The sequence below is a fragment of the Glycine soja genome, chromosome 4 (assembly GCF_004193775.1).
Source record: "Glycine soja cultivar W05 chromosome 4, ASM419377v2, whole genome shotgun sequence".
NCBI classification, from domain to species: domain Eukaryota; kingdom Viridiplantae; phylum Streptophyta; class Magnoliopsida; order Fabales; family Fabaceae; genus Glycine; species Glycine soja.
This window is the reverse complement of record NC_041005.1, coordinates 35169180-35181414: the sequence shown is the minus strand read 5'-3', so window position 1 is coordinate 35181414 and position 12235 is coordinate 35169180. Positions and strand designations below refer to the sequence as shown.

At 34.0% G+C, this 12235-nt stretch overlaps 1 protein-coding gene across 1 annotated transcript; it reads left to right on the top strand.

Annotated features, from left to right (window-relative positions):
- Positions 1 to 367: 367 nt before the first annotated feature.
- Positions 368 to 9015, top strand: LOC114409618 (NEDD8-like). Its single transcript, XM_028373129.1, has 6 exons — positions 368 to 509; positions 621 to 691; positions 1454 to 1639; positions 2064 to 2103; positions 8566 to 8684; positions 8782 to 9015. Exons 2-5 carry the CDS (start codon positions 689 to 691, stop codon positions 8646 to 8648), a joined length of 312 nt encoding a protein of 103 aa, XP_028228930.1. The 5' UTR covers positions 368 to 509; positions 621 to 688; the 3' UTR covers positions 8649 to 8684; positions 8782 to 9015.
- Positions 9016 to 12235: the final 3220 nt, after the last annotated feature.

Here is a 12235-nt window from a genome sequence, read left to right as displayed (position 1 = left end):
AAAAAGAAATATTGAGGTGTTTTGTCAACTTAGAAATAGAAACTAAAATTTAATAACTTGTATTACACAACATTTATTATATAAATGATTTTAAAGTTATATTTCAAGAAAAAAATTGAGGTGTTACAATAATCATACTTATAATTACAACAATTATAGAATAAATAAAAATTTTCACAAAATATATTCTTTGAGAGAAACAAATAAGTTAACTATGACTAAATTTTCAAAAGATTTATATGTATCAAGCTAATGAGTGTACATTAAGTTAATGAATTTAGTATTTATAAACTTATTAGTTTATTTACATGTCACTTTAAAAAATAAATAAAAACCCATGCAACCCGTGCAACGGGTACCCCTGCTAGTTGCAACAGAAAAATAAACCGAGCCAAGCGCGTTAAAAAGTGAATGCGACAGGACACGTAAACACCAATTAATCACGATTAGTGAGGGAGTGAGAATCCCTCTTCCAAATCTGACACTACAAAATATTCACCAATTCCCAGGTACTCTGAACCCTCTTTTACCAAATCGAAACGCTTCAAATCAATAGTTGTCTTCGCAAAGTTCCCCATTATACTGAAAACCAAACTTTTTTTGTTCAATTTTTTCTTCAGTTCCGTGGACTGCAGCACCCTTAGATTTCGTTACCAAGGAGAAGGAGAAGCGCCCGAAGCGCAATAAAATGGTATGTGCATAGATTTTCTGTGCTGTTCGAACCGTTGTTCTCTGTGTTGAAACTACTTGGATGGGTACTATGGAATTTTACAGCGAAATATGGCTTCAAATTGAAAGTTAAGAATTGGGTTTGCGTGTTTGTTTTCAAGTCATTCCAAGTAAAGTGAGGAAACTGGTCCAAAATGTTCTTTATCTCTTTATGTCTATAGGCTGTGAAAAATAATAAAAGAGAAAAGGAATTGGTAAAAGCAATTGCCTTTGCTGTGCTTTCATGAGAAAGGAAATAGGGGACCGCATGTATGTAAGTACGTGAAATTACCCTCATTTAACCGTGTGTTAGTGCTTGAGCCTTGAGAAATTCATTGGATTTTATATAGTTGTGAATGTGATGTTAGGACTTGGGAGATCATGAAGATGTTTATAGCTTGTTTGATTTTTTTGTTTCCTTTAAGCTACACATTGAGTTACTGCAGTTGGATCATGCCATATGGTAGTATTTTGGTTTTTGTTTGTAAAAGAACATGTTATTCCCTGTTTTCTTTCACTTTCATTATCAATTTCTAGAGGCCTCTGCCTGGTGTGCTTTAACATCGTATCATGTTCAATTATAAAATGGATACTCCGAGCTATGATGGGCTGTCAGTGCCATAATGTTAATGCTGATGTTACTCATAGCATAGATGGAGATTTGTTAGCTAATTATTTTTGGATGTCTGTTATGCATTGTGGGAAATTTGGAGTGATCTTAATCCAAACTGTCGCTTATTGGCAGGATATGTACATTCGTGTTAAACGTAGTAAGACAACCTACTTCATCAGGTGCAAGCCATCTGATAAAATTCTTGACATAAAACAGAAGTTGCAAGAACTTGTTGATCAGCCAGCTAATAATCAACGGTTAATTCTACCTGTTACTGGAGAAGTATTAGAAGACTCTAAGACTCTGGCAGATCAAAAGGTACAGTAGTATAAGAGTATACTTACTCGATATTCGATAAGAGTCTTTCTCTTTTTCTTTTCTGTATTACTGAAGTTATCAGTTTCTGTTTCTAAGTGTTAGTTGTAGTTAGTCAACTAGAGTTTGACAGCTGTGTACTCAACTAACTTTTGTTAGTTGACAGTTAGGACCTTGTATATATACCTGGTTGTAATCCTTACACAGTGGGTTGAATTCATTATATCCTCAATCACAGATTTAGTAAAACTCTCCTCTCTCTAAACTCTTTTAAGCAGCAAAACATCATTACACTTCATGCGATGTACATTTTTCATGTATTTTTTTTAATACTGGTGGAAATGTCCTACTTGCTCCTCTTATAGCTTATACCTGTACTGCATCTTATAGGCGTTGACAATTTCCTATAATTACTTTTCCTGTTCAGGTTGAAAATGATGCTGTCGTTGCACTGACCTTGAGAAAAGGTAATGGGTATACTGTTATCCTTTTCCTTGCTGCCAATTTAGTTTCCTTTCTTCCTTCACTGGTTGTGTGCAGAGTCCTATTGCCTGTTGTCTATGTTGTGCATCAAAGATGCATAGGAGATGCATAGGAGTTATGTGCATTTGGTAATTTTAATCACTTAGTTCCTTTACTCATCTACAATTTTAATCATTTGGTAATTTTCTTTTGAAAAATACATTTGTTTTCTAATTTATAGAATCTTGAAACTAATCATAGTGGGTTCTTGTTTGATTACTCTATAGCTAGACCATATTCATATTCCTGTTATTCAAGAATAGGAGTGAATTGAAATCCATATTGTACAACCAAGCTTTATCCCACTTTTCTAAATTTATTTAATGTTGTGAGTTATGATAGAGAAATAGATGTGGATTGTGGGTCAACCTTTGGAAGCACACGACTTTTAAGTGAAAGTTAAATGAAATATATTTTTTTTTTATCAGCCAAAAATATAATATATTCATTAATAAGTACCAGAGGTACTAAAACGATACAGATTTTTAAGTTAAATGAAATATATGAAGTAGCAAGAGGTGCATCAATCCTAACTTGGCTCTTTGAGAGGCCAACTCTTCTTACATTTATTATTCTCCTCCCTCTGTCAGTCTTTCCTATTTATTTTCTTACCCCCTCTAACTAACTACTTGTAATTCATGACAGCTGTAACAATTATTATTTTGAAAATAGAATGACTATTCCCTTGATTATTATTTCTCCTCTATGTTGTCAAAATATACACCTTTTTAACTAATGCGCGACTAGAATTCAAGTGGGGTGGATGAAATGGAGGAGGTGCCTCAAGTGTATTCTGTGACAATATCACTCAAGCTTGGAGGAAATTTTTATCACAAAACTGTAAGACTTGTAGTGTTGTATTGTATGAAACTGAGTGTTGGGTGGTAAAAAGCCACTAACAAAATAAACTCAATGTAGCATAGATGAGAATGTTATGTTGGATAAGTGGACATATTAGACAAGATAGGATTAAAATGAATGCATTAGAAAGAAAGTTGAGAACTTGAGATAGCATCTGTTGTCGAAAAAAATGGTAGAATCTCACCTTAGGTGGTTTGGGCATGTATGTAGAAGACTAGTAGAAGCCCCACTTAAGAGGGGTAGCCTGTAGTCCTATGTGGGGAAGTTAGGCTGAAAAAAATTATAGTCTAAACCATTTAGAGGTTAATGGCTTCTCCATGGACATGATTTGTAATAAAACACTATGGCACCATTTAATCCATGTAACTAACCTCATGTAGTGGGAAAAAGGCTTTGTTGTTTAATTGTGAATTGTTGCGCCATAGTTCATTACTTTTAGTTTTGAGGCTTCAATGGGACTTTTAGTTTTTAGAAGACAAACAATAATCATGAGGTATTAGTAAATACATAGGTTGCCTAGCTAGCATCACTCTCTTCACCTCTTTTTCTCTCATGAACAAGTTCTGTATTTTTCTCTCTTGATTTTCATCTTTTTTTTCAGTTTCACTCTTTTTTTTATCTCCACTTTTTTTTTCTTTTCTCTCCTTTCATGTTTCTCTCTCTTTTCATCAATTTTGTTTTTCTCTTCTTTTTTCTCTTGTTCTCTTTTCACTCTCATTTTTATTTGATCCTCACAAACCTCACTTGGAGACAAAGGTTTAAGGGTAACCTTTTGCCCTTTATGTATAAATGAAAATTTGTTTGTGACACCATTGTGGACAACATCCCTATCATACTGTCAAGACCTTCCAAGTAAGAGATGACTAGCCTCCATAGGGACTACATCAAACAGTATCTCATCAATATATTTTCCAATGGAGAAGTATATCAAAACTTTTCTATCTGCAACTAGCTCCTCATTCTCATTCAACCATTGTAGTTTGTAAGGCGTAGGGTAAAGGGAAGTTTTCAAAGCAAGTTTTTCAATCAATCTTTGGCTAGCTACATTAGTGCAATTATCCCCATCAATAATCAAAGAGCATATTTTTCCCATGACCTTGCACCTAGTATGAAAAATGTTCTCCCTTTGAGTTTCATCTCTATCCTTATACACACTCCCTATTAACCTCCTAACCATCAAAAGATCACCTTCCAGGGGCTGTACATCACATTCACTTTCACTCTCACGAGAAGAACTAGAAGAGTTAGAAGAAGATGCATTAGTGATATCCCTATTGCCCAGCACAACCATAGTTCTTTTGTTAGGACATTCGGAGGCAATATGACCCTTTCTCAAACACTTAAAACATTTAATAGAACTCGCCTTTGAAGAAGTGGGAGTAGGCTTAGAATTATTTTTACCAAGGGCAACAACTTTTTCATGAGATTTGAATAAAGATCCTCCCTCCTTCTTGAATGTCTCCTTGTCTTTCTAAGTTGAAGAGCCATAGGAGGACTTCTTGTATGTTTGCTTCCTCTTTAATTGTCGCTCCACCTTGATAGCTTGATGAATGAGATTCTCCAAGGAGGCAGAGTGGTGCAACTCTACAATGTTTTGGATCTCCCTATTGAGACCATGCAAAAACCTTGCCATGGTGACCTCTTGAGACTCCTCAATTTGAGTCTTAATCAAGGAAATCTCCATCTCTTTGTAATACTCATCCATACTCCTATATCCTTGAATTAATCTTTGGAGTTTGTTGTGAAGGTCTCTCCCATACTAGGATGGCACAAATCTCTCTCAAAACTCTCTTCATGTCTTGCCAAGTATTAATCAAAGGTCTTCTCATCCTCTCAACATCACTCCTCACTTGATTCTACCACACTAAGGCATATCCCTCAAACTCTAGGGAGACCTGATATTTTTTTTTTCATTGTAGTTGTAGCAAGCAAAAACTTGCTCAACCTTCATCTCCCACTCAAGATACACTTTTGGATCACAAGTTCCTTTAAAAGTAGGGATCTTCACCTTCACTCCCTCAATCCCTTCCTCTCTTTGTCTACCTCCATATCTTGTATGATTTCTTCTCTCCCTATCCCTTTCATTCCTCCATCCTCTCTCATCCTCTTCATATCCATCATCTTTTCCATGAGAAGAATTAGATGATCTTACCACTCTTTTTCGCTCTATATTTTCAATTCTCACACTTAAAGCTTCACTACTCCTATATATTCTTCCCAAACTCTCATCATTCTCTTTTCTCATTCTCTCCATCCTTTCTTCATTGTCATAACTCATTCTTCTCATTTGATCACCAAGTTTAATCATCTCCGCCTCTAGCCTTGCGATTTTTGGAGATGATAGAGTAGCATCTCCACTTGTAGAAGCCATACCTATAAGAAAAGTTAGTGTACAAGTAAAAAATAGAATAGGATCTCACCACTCAACTTAGTGTTCCACTCAAGTTCACTTATGTATCACTCTTTCAAGACTTTTTCTTTTATAATATGCACTCTTGCCTTTTACCACTCTTGCTTCTTTTCAGTTCTTATGCAGAATCTTCAAGCTCAACATCAAGAAATATTCAATGTAAAATATGTCACAAATCAAGACTCAACTCAAGAAGCCAAGAAAAGAAATACTCTATGACAAAACTAAGGAATTTTAAAGACGAACAAAAATAATGAAAGGGATACTCGAAAGGAATGTCAAGGAAGACAAACTAAAAACTCTAGAATGAAGAAAAGAATTGTCCAAGAATTGAACTATACTAGATGTAAATAACTAACAAGACAGTTTTTTTTTTTGAAATAAAAGTATGTAAAAACAAGAAAGACGTTGAATGCAATTTTTTTTGTGTTTTTTTTTTTTTGCTTCCTTTTTTTACTCTGTACTTTTTTTTTATTTTTTATTTTGACTCTCAATTCAATGCAAATATGTGATTGGGAAAATCCAAATCTAGACTGTAATAGAATTTTGCCTCCAAATTTGAAAACTGGATTTCTTCTTTTTATACTTCTTTCTTTCGTTTTTTTTTTTCACAAATTTTAATTCTATATTTATAAAAGGAAAAGATAAAAAGATATTGATGCTAGATATAATTCAAAAAAGAAAGATAGACTCAAAGAAATAAAACATAGAAAGATGAAATAATAATAATATAGAGTTAAACCAAAAAAAAACCAATTCGGGGTTCTATGAAATTGGGAAAAATAAAAGAAAAAAGCGGGATTAAAGAAGTGAAAAGAACAACACCACAATCTTGGAAGAATGATAAGTTGAGAATGATTGGCCACAAAAGATATAATTCTTTGATAAGAACCTAAAGTTTCACACAAGAACCAAGAGAGACACTCTCTTGACTGTGTCTAATTTGAAAATTTCATAAAAAATGTCAACAAAGTGTTTAAGGAGTCTATTTATAACTTCTACTAATAATCTTAAATTAAGTCCAAGGCCTAATAACTAATCAAATAATTAAAAGACTTGCAAATAACAATAAAAAAAATGTAGCAGCCCATTACAAGTTCAAAATAGACCCAAAAATATAATTAAAAATGAAAATAAATCTTATTATAAAAGTTGACTAAAATAAATGAATTTCACTTCTTCTTCTTTTCCCTCCATGAGAGAATTTAGTCTCTTGACAAACTCTTCTTGAAATCTTTTACTCCTTGCTCTAGTGATTAGTCCATCCAATTTGAGCTCACCTAAGTCAAACTTTTCTTCCTTGGATAGTTCTTTATCAAAATACATGAAGTAGCAAGAGCTGCATCAATCCTAACTTAGCTCTTTGAGAGGCCAACTCTTCTTACATTTATTATTCTCCTCCCTCTGTCAGTCTTTCCTATTTATTTTCTTACCCCCTCTAACTAACTACTAGTAATTCATGACAGCTGTAACAATTATTATTTTGAAAATAGAATGATTATTCCCTTGATTATTATTTCTCCTCAATGCTGTAAAAATATACACCTTTTTAACTAATGCGCGACTAGAATTCAAGTGGGGTGGATGAAATGGAGGAGGTGCCTCAAGTGTATTCTGTGACAATATCACTCAAGCTTGGAGGAAATTTTTATCACAAAACTGTAAGACTTGTAGTGTTGTATTGTATGAAACTGAGTGTTGGGTGGTAAAAAGCCATTAACAAAATAAACTCAATGTAGCATAGATGAGAATGTTATGTTGGATAAGTGGACATATTAGACAAGATAGGATTAAAATGAATGCATTAGAAAGAAAGTTGAGAACTTGAGATAGCATCTGTTGTAGAAAAAAATGGTAGAATCTCACCTGAGGTGGTTTGGGCATGTATGCAGAAGACTAGTAGAAGCCCCACTTAAGAGGGGTAGCCTGTAGTCCTATGTGGGGAAGTTAGGCTGAAAAAAATTATAGTCTAAACCATTAAGAAGGATTTAGAGGTCAATGGCTTCTCCATGGACATGATTTGTAATAAAACACTATGGCACCATTTAATCCATGTAACTGACCTCATGTAATGGGAAAAAGGCTTTGTTGTTGAATTGTGAATTATTGCACCATAGTTCATTACTTTTAGTTTTAAGACTTCAATGGGACTTTTTATTTGGCATTGGCTTCCCTTTATCTACTATACAAGGGTCTGACACCAGTGACCAATAGTCCTTTTGAATAATTTTTTTCTTTCTCTTTTACCAAATGCATTCTTCTATCGAGCTTTGTGCTGCTTTTATCGTCGTCATCATCATCCAGAGTAGTCATGGTTGAGTTATGGAATCATATATTTGCTCTAATTCTGAAAATGGCAGTCTCAGTTTTTGCTGTATTATTATTTCCAACAGAAAAAAAAAGAAGCAATTGTTATTGTTAATTAGCATGTTATGGCTTCTTAGAATTGCATCCATTATTTTTTTATAACCACAGAAGAATTGTTTCAGTTGGATTTTACTTCTATTGTCAATGTCAAAACTTTTTGTTTCAAATTTCACTAAAACATATCATTTGCTTTTAATGGACTTTACCGAGGTTCGGGGAAACCAAAGGGGCAAAGAAGTAAATAATTTTTTTCAATCCAAAAGTTAACTTGAGCTGCAGTTGTCAAGTGATTGATTGGACTGAGATTCTTCCTGGAATTAAAATTGTCATGTTAAAGTGATAATTGACATATTGAGGGGATATCTAATATAAGTTCAGTGGTAACTGATTGAAAAAAAAGAAAAAAAACAAATTGAAGAAATTCACGAAGTATCCATTTTATTGATACTTTTAACTTCTTTTTTAATCTTAAGTTCAAGTAACTAGTCCCTCCATCCCCCCCCCCCTTTTTCCTTTCTCCCGGTTATTTCTTAAGACACAGATAATGGAGTCTTTCTTTGTATCTTTGAAGTGATCTTGACGATCATGCAGTTGGCATTTACGCGTAGCTTATATTCTCTTCTCTACCGCCTTTAGTTGTTGCAGATATTCCTGAAACTTCCATTTTGACGGCATTGTCTGTTAAAGAATTATTATGCATGTGCCTGCGCTATTTACCTTTGCTTTTCAGAAACAACATAATGAAGAGTTATTCTTCTGTTGTTTCCAGATGATAATGAGTTTGAGGAGGTCAACATTGTCCGGCCAAATGATTTCTACCAAGCTCGGGATGCGGATGGTGCCAATTGGTAAAGCCATACTCCAACAATGGCTGGCTCACAATTAATGGTACCCTGCCCATGGAATCATTGATAAATATTATTTTAAAACCTTAAATGAAACTTCCATGTTATGAGCTAAGGGTACTGTCCCGTTAATTTTTCAGGTGGTATGATGAAATCCATAGTGGCTCAGAAAACATTTTCAAACGATTGATGAAATGACATGCTTGTTTGTATAATACTGAATTTATTGCCTTAAGAGAATATGACACTTTCTTTTCTTTGGTAAAATGAAGAATTAAGGGAGGCAAGTTACATCACTATCAAAGTGCCTGTCCACTGGTGTGCATAAGTGCAATGATTTTATATCATGTTAAATCAAATTTGTTTAAGGTCTAGATTTAGATTGGCTTTATACCAATGTGGGTTAAATATATTTTTAATAATTGCAAATAGGACAAAATTTGTTTTGTCCTTCAAAATTGGTCTCTCATTTTATGAAAATGTATTAGATAGGATTTTTGTCTTTCATAAAAAAAAAATTGGCCAAATGACCTATCTGGTCCTTTATCCTATTTTTTGGTTCAATCTGGTTCTTTATATTTTCAAAAATTTATTTTGATCTTATGTTTTAAAAAAGGACCCAAATGATCCTTCCATCATTGCAAACTTGACTTTAATGAAATAAAAATATTAGCAGCTTTTAGCTGTCACAACATGAGTTTTTTTTTTCCTTCATCTATCTCTTTTCTTCTCACTTCTTCCTCCTTCCTCAAATTTCCTTTAATTTCAGTTTTAGTTCATTCTGTCTTTGTCATCATCACCATCACGCACTCACCCTTTCATTCCACCAAAATTCAAAAATCTAGAGGAGCCATGGGGTGGGTTTTGTGAGATAGTAAGCCTACTATGGGAGACATCACAAATTTGATCCTTGATGGCCATGAGCAAGGCTTCTTGAGATCGGTGTTGTTGTAGGCCTCGAGCTCCTCAATCATGATCTTGTTGATCTTAATCCGGGGGCACAAAGGTGACATATCCTCCTCAACGTGGCAATGATGGTGGTCGTTGGAGGAGCCAAAGAGACTCATGACGACATAGTAAATGACAAAAAGAAGTGGCAAATTGGAAACCCCCACCCCTAAACCTCCCTAACCTCTACTTTTGCAAATCCATTTGTGTCCCCTGCTACTGAGAGCAGAAATTCTTCTCCTTTTTCTCCTTCTCTCACCTTCCCCACTTCGAACCATATGAAGATCTCATCGCTCGTCAAAGATGCGAGGAAGACAGTGTCTGGTGATCTTGCAGCTCATTGTGGCACCATCATTGTTTGCCCTCTAGATCCTCAACCTCAAAAAGGGATGCATCAAGGAAACCTTAATTTGGGAAAATGTCTCCAAATCCAACTCCAACGTCCAAGCATTGAATCCTTGTTAGAAGACATACATGTTCAACAACTTTGAATCTTCCCAACAAAACTTGAATTTGAAAATGGTTTATGATTTGTATGTGCAATTGTGGGATGTTTGGTCTGAAAAGGGATTAGGGTTTGTGAATTTTGTCAAGAGCTTGCTCTAAGTGTGAGAGCTTTTTCTTATTTTTTTGTTTTGTGGTGATTTTTAGTAGCTAGTATTTAAATACCATTGATGGTGATAACTTTTAATTGATGGAAGGACTATTTTGAACCAATTTAAAAAGATAAAGGATTAAATTGATCATTTGGCGAAACAATTGAAGTTAATTTTGAAATTTTATTGCTTTTCAAAATTGATTTCGAGAAGTATCAAAGTTTCAACACTTCCAACATTTAATTTTTCCGAAGTATATAAGAACACTTATAATTTCTAGAGGGCGTTTTACAAATTTTTGAAAATTAAAAATCAGAAATGTACAAATTTTTTATACACCTAATGTTTAATAATTTAAAAGATGAATTCAGCCACTAGTAGAGAAGGGCTTTGTTGAAATAAAATTGGAAAAATGTATTTTTAATTTCTATACTTTCACAAATAAATTTAGTCTTCAAACTTTAAAATGCATGTTAATTAATCATTTTTTATTTCTAGATGGACTAAATTTACATATTTTTTAAAGATTGAGGACTAAATTCATCAATATGAAAGTAAAGAGACTAGAACACATTTTCAATAAAATTTGATAAAAAAAAAAGAGAGTGCAATGTGCTTAAAACCAATGTTATTAAAATTGGACATTACTGACCGATTTAATTGGAAATTGGCTCCATGTTTGGTCCAAAAGTACATAAAAACCGTTTGTTTAACAAACTAATATTGAACCAAAACAACCGGCAATAACTAGTTTAAACCAGTTTTGAAAAGCCAAGGCTCAGGTGTCTCAATGTCCAAAGAAAACTTCATTTTATAATATGAACCTCTTATTTTTGTTGGATAGACTAGAGCTGTCAAAATGGGTTAGTCTGACCCATGACAACTCGCATATTAGGTTAGCCAACCCAATCCAACTCACTTTTTGATGAGTCTAGAAAATGCTAGTTCGAGTCGACCCACCACAGGTTAGTGGGTTAAACAGGTCAGTCTACCTAAAATTAAAAATAAAGAAAAATCATTTAAAAAAAATTCCAACACATTTATCTCTTTTATTTTCTTGAAAATCATATTAATATATTGTCAAGGGAACTAAGAACAATGTAAAATTTCACAAGTAAAAAACCCTAAAAAGTGAGTGAGGGCAAGTGAAGTGAGTATTTTTGTTAGTACTTAGGCAAACTCGCAGGTCAATCGATCCACCAAAAGTTTCAACCTGATGGGTCATGTCATAGGTGGGACAACCCAATTTTTTGTTATTATAGGAAAAAGGTTTTTTTTCTAACTCACTTTGGACAAAACCCATGGTGGGCTAGGTTGGCCCACGAACGACCCATTTTGATGGCTTCAGGATAGACTATCAATGAGAGACTTTTACTTTGCCAAAACAAATGAAAGTCGATCACAGTGTGTATAAAATGGATAGATCCTAAGGTATTTATACAAGCTCCAACCTTAGATAATTTTTTAGACTAATCCTGGGTCTGAACCTTAGTCACACATAATCTCTTCACTCCTCCCCAAAGATGTATTATGTGAGAATCGAACCCAAGTCTCCCCCACAAACTTAGCAGTCAACAATGCAAAGCAAAGCAAAGCATTATAACCAAACTGTAAAGGCAAAGTCACAAGAAAGAGGGTGAATTTTGATTGAAAATTTTTTCACAAATTTTTTTCGAAACAGACAATACTTAATAGACTTAAAAATAACCCACAGTCAGTACAAGGAAGATATAGAGAAAAGGAAAATGCACATAGAGATTTATACAAGTTTATCTTAACCACCAAGACTACGTCTAGTTCTTGGCAACCCACCAAGCTTCCACTATCCTTTAACAAAAGATACAAGTATTTTTCACTGTCACTTCTAGTTCTTACACAGTGCTCAGGGCCGTGTACAGACATTTTGGAGCCTAAGGCGAAAATGTTAAAGGGGTCATCATGTTTTGTAATTTTAAAATCCAAACCAATTTGAATTTTTCTCTTCAATTTTATTCAAGTAGATTAGGTTATCGGGTAGATCCGAACGTGTATCCACCCCTACTAATTTTAA